This window comes from Biomphalaria glabrata, chromosome 11 (genome assembly GCF_947242115.1).
Source record: "Biomphalaria glabrata chromosome 11, xgBioGlab47.1, whole genome shotgun sequence".
NCBI classification, from domain to species: Eukaryota; Metazoa; Mollusca; class Gastropoda; family Planorbidae; genus Biomphalaria; species Biomphalaria glabrata.
In genome coordinates this window covers 18,857,021-18,867,762 of record NC_074721.1, presented here as the reverse complement: position 1 = coordinate 18,867,762, position 10,742 = coordinate 18,857,021, and the positions used below count along the sequence as shown (strand labels likewise).

At 38.8% G+C, this 10,742-nt stretch overlaps 1 protein-coding gene across 1 annotated transcript; it reads left to right on the top strand.

Annotated features, from left to right (window-relative positions):
* Nucleotides 1–3,612: 3,612 nt before the first annotated feature.
* Nucleotides 3,613–10,345, top strand: LOC106054798 (endoglucanase A-like). Its single transcript, XM_013210827.2, has 8 exons — nucleotides 3,613–3,749; nucleotides 5,001–5,134; nucleotides 5,913–6,068; nucleotides 6,652–6,862; nucleotides 7,673–7,809; nucleotides 7,931–8,103; nucleotides 8,898–9,045; nucleotides 9,797–10,345. Exons 2-8 carry the CDS (start codon nucleotides 5,013–5,015, stop codon nucleotides 10,245–10,247), a joined length of 1,398 nt encoding a protein of 465 aa, XP_013066281.2. The 5' UTR covers nucleotides 3,613–3,749; nucleotides 5,001–5,012; the 3' UTR covers nucleotides 10,248–10,345.
* The last annotated feature ends 397 nt before the right edge of the window (nucleotides 10,346–10,742 follow it).

Genomic DNA, 10,742 nt, shown 5'->3' with positions numbered 1-10,742 from the left:
TTTTGTCAGCTCGATGTCTAAGTCTAGGTTACTGACAATTGTTGAACCCAAGTAGGTAAATTCCTGCACCACTGAAAGGGTGTGGTTCCCAATTTGTATTATAGGTATTTCTGCGACGTCTTGTGCCAGGATTTCGGTCTTGGAGAGACTTATAGTAAGGCTAAACTCTTGACAAGCAGCTGCTAAGGCGTTCACTAGCTTCTGTAGACCTCCTTGTGAGTGAGATACGAGTGCCGCGTCATCGGCAAACAGCAGCTCCCTTATCAAGATACGACGCCTTTTCGTTTTGGCTTTAAGACGTGCCAGGTTAAAGAGCCTTCCATCGGATCTGCTATGGATGTATATTCCGTCTTCCAGGGATTTAAAAGCACTGGATAGTACGACTGAGAAGAAGATGCCAAATAGTGTAGGGGCCAGTACACATCCTTGTTTGACACCGCTCTTAATGGAGAATGGCCTGGAGGAAGAACTTTCAAACTGAACGGTGCCCTGCATATTTTCGTGAAAAGCTGACACTAGTTTTCTTAACTTATTTGGGCAGCCGATTCTCTCTAGTACAGCAAACAGTGCGCTTCTGCTAACAAGGTCAAAGGCCTTGGTCAAATCAATAAATGCTATGAAGAGGGGCTGCTTTTGTTCTCTGCTCTTCTCCTGTAGCTGCCGAAGAGAGAAAATCATATCTGTTGTAGATCTACCTGCCCTAAAGCCACACTGCGACTCTGGATAAACACGATCTGCCAGGATCTGTAATCGCTTTAGTAATACTCTAGCAAAAGCCTTTCCGACTATGCTAAGCAGTGAGATGCCTCTGTAATTGTTACAATCAGAGCGGTCGCCTTTATTTTTATAAATTGTAACAATGTTGGAGTCTTTCAATTCCTGGGGGACCATTCCTTGTTCCCAGCACAAGCTTAGCAGTTCATGGAGTGGTTTGATTAGGGCATGTTTTCCAGCCTGAATTACTTCAGCAGGAATGCCATCTCCTCCGGGTGTTTTCCCATGTGCAAGCATGTCAATGGCAATGCTCAGCTCCTTTACTGAGGGCGTTTCGTCTAATTCCGTCAAAACTGGAAGTGATGGGAAGTTGGAAACAGCATTTGGTGAGATGGCGTTTTCAATCTGGTAGAGTTCTGCATAGTGTTCAACCCATCGTTCCATTTGCAGCGCACGATCGCTGATGATTGAGCCATCTTTTGACTTGAGCGGAGCACACTTGCTGGTGTGAGGTCCAAAGGCTTTTCTCATGCCCTCATATAGTCCTCTTATGTTACCACAGTCGGCACAAGATTGAATATCTTCGCATAGCTCCTGCCAGTATTTGTTACCACATTGTCTCGCTACTAACCCTAACGTGCAACGTTCATACCAGTACTGTCCATTGCCCTTCGACATAGCACACTGAACTGTCTTTCTGGCCTGTGTCACATAAGTCAGCTGAATACACACAGTTAACCCTATCGCGTCGCCAATAGGGTTACAACAATACATACAGTGCGTAAAGTGTAGAGTGTACTTTTTTGGTGATATTCTTGTTAAATTTCAAAAAAAAATAATTTAAAAAAAAAAAAAAGAAAATGTCACTGTGTCTTGCTGCTGATACTATTTTTTTAAGTTGTCTGCATTGAAAACAAAATTGTCTTGGTCGAAACCTGAGATGAACCCCTGTTGAAAAATCAGAGTAGGAAGGACTCAACCCTCCCGAAGTGCTCTGGGAAGAAACTGGGCTGTTTGGCGTAATGCCTCTTAGCTACCATACAAGTCAAGTGACTGCTCAGGCACTCCCCCCCCCTTTAGCTCTCGGAGCTGGGGACACTCGTATAAGATATGCCACGTTTCGACGCTCAATCCACAGTGGCGGCCTCGGGAGTCGTAGTTCGAGCGGAACCGGGCAAAGTATGCCCTAACAGGACAATGTTCCGTCCTACACTGTGCAATGATTGCTTGTTCTGATCTCCTAAACCGCCACCACGGATCGTCGACATCTAGATAAATTATATGCTGCCAGACACTACGTGCTCTGTCGGATTCCTCCCAGGATTTTAACATTTTGTAGTTAGCATGTTTAATTTATATATAAAAAAAGAGTTTGCTTTCGGAAATACAAAGCAGCCTTTGAACTTATCTTCAGCCAGAGACAGTCTATGATCAAATTGGGTTTTTAATAGAGCTTCTAGGTTTTAGAGATCTAAACGTTACAGGCCGAGATTTGATTTTTCCTTCCGGGCCTCTAAAAGATTCTGAAGCAGAAGTGAAATAAAACGAGGCAAACTGAGAATGTCATATCTATACCCAGTTTTGTGTCATAAGTTAAATCTTTGAACTCTCCTAAAAAAGTCTCTTTTTGAACAATAGTGCAGAGCAATACGCATTCTTTTACTAACAAAAGATGTAATTGCAAGGTTACGTCAGACGTACGCAGTACATCAGGGGGGGGGCTGTCTATATGGGCATTTAGGGCAAATGCCCGTGGGTCGATACTCATATGAGTCGGGGGGGCACCGAAATGGCTGCATCGGTGCCACTATGGCACATATCGAATTGTTAATGCTCTTCAAAATCGACATTACAGATAAGAAAAAGTGGCACTGGATAGATCCACATGGAGAGCGGACATTAAGGAAGGGTCCTGGATTGCAGATGCCGTAGACAACAGTAGTAGAAAGAAAGGTGAAAATGCAATGGCGTCTGGTGATTACATATGTACAACATGTGACCGCAGCTGTGTATCAAGGATTGGCCTCTATAGTCACACAAGAAGTTGCAAAGGGAAAAGAATATCTCCCGTGACGTAAAATGCCACAGAAAGATTTTATAATATTCTCTTATTAAAGGGCCATCTGAGCTTCGTGTTTAAAAGCAAATCTTTTATTGACACTACAGTGTAATACTTTTTTAATTGAACACATTTTCCGAAATAATGCAATAGCCTTCATACGTAGACAGTTTTACTAGTAGGCTTCATCCTTTCAGGGCCCACATATTTAGCGATTAAAAAGCATCAAAAGGCCTATATTTCTTATGAAGATATAGAGTTCACTGTATGCATGCATATCGCATATTGATACATTATCAAACTTAACATGATGACTTTGAGGACAGGTCGACCTAGAATTGGATGTCCATCATAGGATATAGATTATTTGTGGACCAGACTGTATAGAAAGGCCCAGGTCGATTTTAGCACCAGGTCCGCACCTGCAGTGTATACATACTGATAGATTTTGTGATGACCAAAGAAACAGATGACCTTAACGGCTGGATATTTTGAATTGTGAACTATTAAAGCGCTACATATTTTACTGAAAGTTATAGTAGTGTTCGCTAGCATTGCACCTCACCAAATCACCTTTTTATGTTCTAAACAGATCCACGAAAGCCTTATGCAGCTTACATTAAAACTGTTTCTTATCATTGCAACCAAAGCTATAATGTAGTTATTATGAATGCGATGCGTTAGACTCCTACTCATGAGTTCTGTCCTTGAGTTTTACTTTCTGTAACGTCCTTGTGTCTATTTGAAAGCCCCATACACTAGCCTTAAGATTACAGCCTCGTTCTTGACCTTGTCTCTAATGTATTCACTTTGATTGTTATCTCATCGGATTAAAATCTAAAATCACATTTTTTAAAAGTAGGAGTAGCTTGTTGTTTTCCTGAAAGAGAAAAAAAATGAAAGTACATTGTATCATGTATAAAGTAGAGATACCAATGCCACTGTTGACAGTTTGGAACAAGTTGCTACTCTCTGTGTAAGTATTTGACACAAACCAAAATCTAGTTTTAAATGTAACGTTTTTATGTTCAAAATAGTCGGGGATCTAGTGGCCTAGGAGTAGAGCTTTGAACTTTTAACCTTAAGAACTATTTAATACTTTTAATTGTTTCTGATCTGGATGGAAATTTATATCATGGGGAACTACTACTAGATCATTGGGAACTAAGACAAGACCATGGGGAACTAAGACAAGATCATGGGGAACTAAGACAAGATCATGGGGAACTAAGACAAGATCATGTGGAACTAAGAAAATATCATGGGGACCTAAGACAAGATCATGTGGAACTAAGAAAATATCGTGGGGAACTAAGAAAAGATAATGGGTATTTAAGACAAGTTCATGGGAAACTAAGACATGATCATGGGGAACTAAGACAAGATCATGTGGAACTAAGAAAATATCGTGGGGAACTAGGAAAAGATAATGGGTATTTAAGACAAGATCATGGTGAAATAAGACAAGATCATGGAGAACTAAGACAATATCATGGAGAACTAAGACTAGATAATGGGGAACTAGAACTAGATCATGGGGAACTAAGACAAGATCTATCATAGATGAACGGCTCAATAGAATCTTGTCTACGCATATGGACGTCTACAAAAATGGACAATTTGGTTTATAGATTCTGACAGCTATTGTTCTCACCACAGTCTATTTTCATAAAGAGTTGTTAGTTACATGCACATCCTGATTAACTTACCACTAACATTGATGTATAGAATATTTACAGTATCTTTTCCTGGTAAATGTATCTTGTTGTACCGTCTATATTCACTTAGTTCGATCATTATATTTCTTGACGCTCAGTTAAGATTTAAAAAAAAAAGAAGACGAAAAGATAACTTCATTAGAACCCCGGAGGACAACGTCTTTGTCTGCATTAGGTGTAGCAAAATATGCAGGTCAAAACTGGACCTGCATAGTCAAGTGAAATTCTGCATTTATTCATAATCTTAGGAATCAAAAAACAATGCCCTACGTTAGTCTGTATCTGAAAAAAATCTTTCATGTAAATCTTCTACCTCAAAAGTTTACCTCACACACTTCCACGGTTCGATAAGAGATTTAATGTACATTTAACAATACAATCTACTGGAAGAATAAAACTTTGAACACTAAAAAAAAAAAGCAAGTCATCCAGTCTGCACATCCACTAATGGACAAGAAAGTATCTAGCCTAAGATTTCCTTGTTTAGTAACATTGATGATCTCTTTCAGCTCAGATTGACAATGTTGTCATTGTCGTTCACTGGAGTGTTGATGGTGGGGTTCGCCTGTATGGCCTACACAGAGTGTGCCAAGGACTACACCTCTGCCATAAAGAAATCTATCTTGTTCTTCGACACACAAAGGTAGATCTAAATACTGAATAGCTACATTTCAGCTTGACTTTGCAGAGTTGGTCCTTGAGTAGAGTAATGTAGGATCACGTCAATCAAATTTTTGAAACCATCAACCAGGGGAGGATCTATGTCTAGTCTATGTGGCTGCATGGGGTCTTGCCTATAAATTGAGGCTTCATAAAACATAAAAAAAAATTCTATAAAAGAAAGTAAAGGAAATGAGATGAAATTAGGAAGTACTCTATTTAGTTCTTTGACATGCTTATAGATTTGGTATTATTATTATGTGCATTTCTATGAAGATTAAAGTGGGTAGAATTAGGCCTCTACAAAAATCTATCTCAGGGCCTTCACTTAAAAAATCCAACAGTAGCTCTTAAAATTGTCATGATGGTCACCTAATATTACTTTCGGAACTGTTAAGTAGCAAGTAGATGTTTGTATAAAAACCATAGGAACAATGAAAGGTAATGTGAATAGTGAGAAAACCATTCGCAATGTTAGCTTTAAAAAAACATCATAGATATTCACCTCAAAACGAGTTTAAAACATTTTATTACTATGGTAACAAAATCATTCATAATGTACAAAGTCTTTGTCAACTTTAGTCACTAAACATAAGCCCTGTGTCTTTGTGTGGACACATCTATAAACTTTGTTAATCAGCAGGTGAACTTAATTCTGTGTAATCACAGTTACATACTACATAAAAAAAAAGTTCATAAATTGTGTATTTTACAATTGTTTATGCACATATTGAAAAGTCAAACATTTTACATATAAAAAGGTCTGGCAAACTCCCAGCCGACAACCCCATCTCATGGAGGGGAGATTCGGCCCTGAACGACTGTGTCACGGGTGGATGGTATGACGCTGGCGACCACGTGAAGTTCACGCTACCTATGTCTGCATCTACCACAGTATTGTTGTGGTCACTGAACAGGTGAGTGGGGAAGCAAAAACTCGAGAGGGTCGAGTCCATTCTGTAATGCAATTAAAAGCACTACATTTAAAAAAAAAAGCCTTACGCATGTATTAATATGCTGGTGGAAAACAAATATTTGTGTCACTTGTCTCTCTCTACGTCCCTCTACAGAACCTCGACTCTATTTTCATGCTAGCTTAGAATTTTGAAAACAAAAATGTAAGCTACACTCAACACATTTATAATGTCCAGGTTTTTAGAAAGCTTATATCAACTTACACTGTCTGTTCATCTGTCTGGTACACTTGTTGAACACGTGATGTCTCCAAACTTATCATTCTTGAATCAAGCTGAAACGTGCATGTATCAATAAATGAATTAATTACTAAGAGGTAGTTTATTAAATTAGATTTGTTTCAATACAGTGAAATACATCTTACAGAATGGAGATATATTGTCGTAAATGTGGAGTTCTTCCTTTTGGATAAGCTTTCTTGTTGTTTTTTAAAGTATTTTTTTAAATACTTGTTTCACATTTATATTTCTCTTATTCTTTAGATATATGATTAGAAAGTTTATTCACTACATTTCTACTTGACAGATTTAAGGATGCCTACAGCTCAAGCGGAACTTTGGACCAGATGTATGACATGGTCAAATGGCCCTTGGATTACTTTCTCAAGGCTTGGGATCCCACAGCAAAGACCTTAGTGGCCCAGGTGGGCGATGGTAATGCTGACCACGGCTGGTGGGGTCGACCTGAGGACATGACCATGGCCAGACCTTGTACCTATATCAGTGCCACTGAAAAGGTAAGAGGGAGGTGTGTGTTGTTAATAGATTTTAAACTAGATTGGGTATCTATGTTGATACTTTGACCTCCACCAATTGTGGCTGAATTTAGTCTGAAGATTATTGAGAAATGTAGTATTTCCCGTGGCTGCACAACCCCAGCTGTGACCTACATATTTTGCCACAACCACGGCAAGCAAAACCATTGTCCGCAGGTGGTCAAGTTAAATTCTTTTCGCCGTCTCAGTCTGTCCTCGACAGCGGATTTTAATTTTGGTCTCAAATGTATTTCCTGCTGTCTCGTTCTGAGGCCGCATGCAACCAGGTGCTCTCTTCTATGTCTGGCACCTCTGTTATGTCGACCACCTATTAGCTCACAAAAAGACTGCCTTTGGCATACATTCGTCACCCATACGGGATACGTGCCCTGCCCAGCGTAACTGTCGGACCATAAGAAGTCCCTCTATATTGTCCCTATCGGGCGTTCGCAAGGACATCGCTATTTGTAGTGCGGTCTTGCCACCGTATGTCCAAGATGGAGCGCAACCATCTTTGGTGATAGCGCTCGAGAAGTCTTAGTTGCTTTCTGTATAGTATTCATATCTCTATAGAAGGGTTGAGAGAACCACCGCTTGGATCGTGCAATACGAATAGATAAAATGTAGGTCAATATATAAGAAAACTTTAATTTACAAATAGTGTGGGGACTTCTATTTTGTTGTTGTTTTTTTTTTTGTTTTTTTTTATATTCAAACATATACTGGGAAATTCCACCAACGTTTAGCGTTGACTGAAAATAGAAAGTTTGATTCCTTAATTTTTTTGTTTAGGGTAGCGATATTTCTGGTGGAGTAGCTGCCGCTCTAGCCGCTGGAGCCATCGCTTTCAAAGACAAGGGAGACACTGCTTATAGCAGCCAGTTACTCAGTGCAGCCGAAAGCTTGTACGCTTTTGCCAAAGCCAACAGGTGACTACAATGTCCACTGATTGTTATGATAGTGTATACTTTTTATTTCCTTCTTTTTAAAGAGGCATTTTTAATTTGTTATTCTGACGTAATGCTCATACATTTGTTTATGACTTCTTAGAGGCATCTTCAACGCCTCTCACGGCCTCTACGACTCCAACAGTGAGAAGGACGAGATGTGTGAGGCAAGTCTGTGGCTTCACAAAGCCACTCAAAAGAGCAATTACCTGGATGACGCTAAGACGTACTTAGACAACTATCCACCTTGGTCTTTTGACTGGGAAAACAAGCAAGGTAAGTTACAGGTTCTAATCGAAATATTTAAGACAATGAACTGGACTTGAAGGTAAAATTGTAATAACTAAACCCAGACACGTTGAATGCACGAAAAATAAATAACGATATGAATATGTAAAAAAAAAAACAGATGAATTGCAAGAAGATACAGATACGACAGGAAATGTAATAAAAGTTGACTTCACATTTTCAACAAAACTATCCAGTACAAATTATTAAACACATATAAGAAAAATATCTATAATACTGAGATTGTCTGTGTATCTGACTGGTACATCGATAAAACGACTAGACTTGTAGTTCAATGTATGTATAAAGTAGTGGGATCAAACGACCTACTTGATCAACTTATTTATAACTCTGCAATCGAAATGTCATAGGAAATTGTTACCAGAACGATATGAATAAATTAACAACACATTTTAGTTGTTGTTGTTGTTGTTTTTTTTTAAAGTCATGAAGAAATTGAACCATTCTACTTAGTAACTGCAAGCCGTCACGAAGTGTGCGACTTCTGTCCATTAAAGAACCGAATGGTACAAAAACTTGTTTGTCCCTCATTCTGTCAGACTGTATCAGCGCTACTCCTTGACTAGGGAACGTGAAAAGGATCAAGATGTCTCCCTTTATGTCTGTTCTATTTATACGAACGTAATCACAACAAATTTCCAAAAAGGGATTAACAATGCAGACTTAGTCTTAATCTTAAGGTGATGGAGTTTGAACCTCCCTTAGCCAAGGAAAGCTACTGATATAATTTTTAAAATAAAACTTTGTGTTTACTTTAACAGCGGCGTGTCGACAATTGCTGTATGAGGAGACACAAAGCAGTGTTTATAAAGACGCTGTGGTCGAATACCTGACTACCTGGTTACCTGGAGGAACCTTGACCTACACGCCTTGTGGTCTAGCCTGGAGAAGCAAATGGGGTTCCCTCAGGTAAGTTTCTGATCGTTAGATGTTTGCAATGAAATCAAATCAATGGAGGATGGGTGGGAGGAAGGTGGGTGGACTCTGATCTCAAAAACGGCTCTAACGATTTTCCTAGAAATTTAACAGTTGATGTATATGGTTGAGAAAAGAATTTTTTGAAATGACGTTCACGTTCAGGAATTTCCGAATGTAAGGCGTTGTTTATTCAAGAGTTTAATAAATTAATGTTCAGTAAACTTCTTGCATATGTCTTCTAAGTCTAGATCTAGAGGCCTATCATTGGAATATTATATAGTGTAATAGAGCTATACATTCGTTTAACTTGTGTTCTTTCTCGGGAATGTTTTTCTTGTTGTTGTTTTTTTCTTCCTACCAGTTTGGTGAGTTGATCAAAACTATTTTTATTTCTAATCATGCTCCCATGCGCTCTGGTTCACTCCTTTTGTTGAGAGGGTTATTTGTCAGAAACATTTTTGAATTAAATATTCTTACTTTATACTAGGATTTGAGCCCGAGATCTCTCTGTTAGGTAGTGCAATTATTTTAGTCACATGTGTGACAATGCTATCATTTTTCAGCATTAGAAATAAAATGAAAACAAAAAACAGCCCTCCTTGAATAAAAATTTAAGCAACAACATTAAAAAATTATTTTTGTTTGAAATTGTTAACATTATTTATAACATTTTTAACCTATAACATTTTAACATATAACATAAGCTACAACACTTGCTCATTACCGTTTTCCAATATTCCAGAGAAGCTGCAAACAACGCATTCATTGCTCTTGTGGCCGCAGAGTCTGGAATTGAGTCAGACAAATACAGGAAGTGGGCTGTAGAACAGATCAACTACATCCTCGGGGACAACCCTCACGATGGGGGATGTTTCAGCTACCAAGTTGGCTACGGTACTAAGTACCCTCTACACCCCCACCACAGAGGCTCGTCTTGCCCGGACAGACCCGCCCCTTGTGATTGGAACAACTTTAACAGCGCTGCGCCAAACCCGCAAGTTCTGGTGGGTGCCCTGGTGGGAGGCCCAGATGAGAACGACATCTACCAGGACAAAAGAGATGACTACGTCACCAACGAGGTGGCCACTGACTATAACGCAGGGTTCCAGGGAGCTCTAGCAGCCATTATCCACCTTCAGTCTAAAAACCTTCTGCCAGTAACCAATAATAAATGCCCATGCACTGCAGCCTAGACCACAATTGGAAACATCCTTATTCCTCGTGCCATAACATTGTTGACATATTTTACATGAACATTTTATTTCCAAATAAACGTAAATTTTCTCTGAAATTATTTATGATTAAAGTTATTACAATAGAATGTATGTCTTTCATGATGAATGTCTGGTTGAGTGGTATGCGCTCTGGGCTGACGTCACCAAGGTCCCTAGTTCGAAACTTGGCACTCCTCTTGTAGGTTTTGGATTAGGATTTAATCATCTTTATTTCTGAAAGTATGTCTGAAATCTAGAAGTAAAAATGATCAAAATTGTTGAAATTTACTTTCAAACAAAACAATGAAATATTTTCTTTACAGAGTAAACTTTAACTTTTGTAAGTGTTTTACAAACTTCTATAGCGGCACAATATTGAGGTTTCAATTTTAGTTTTGGTAAAATATCTGGTTCTTAACGTAAGAATTATCTTAATTAATGACATTAATCTGCTCTTTGTTTATTGTTTCATCT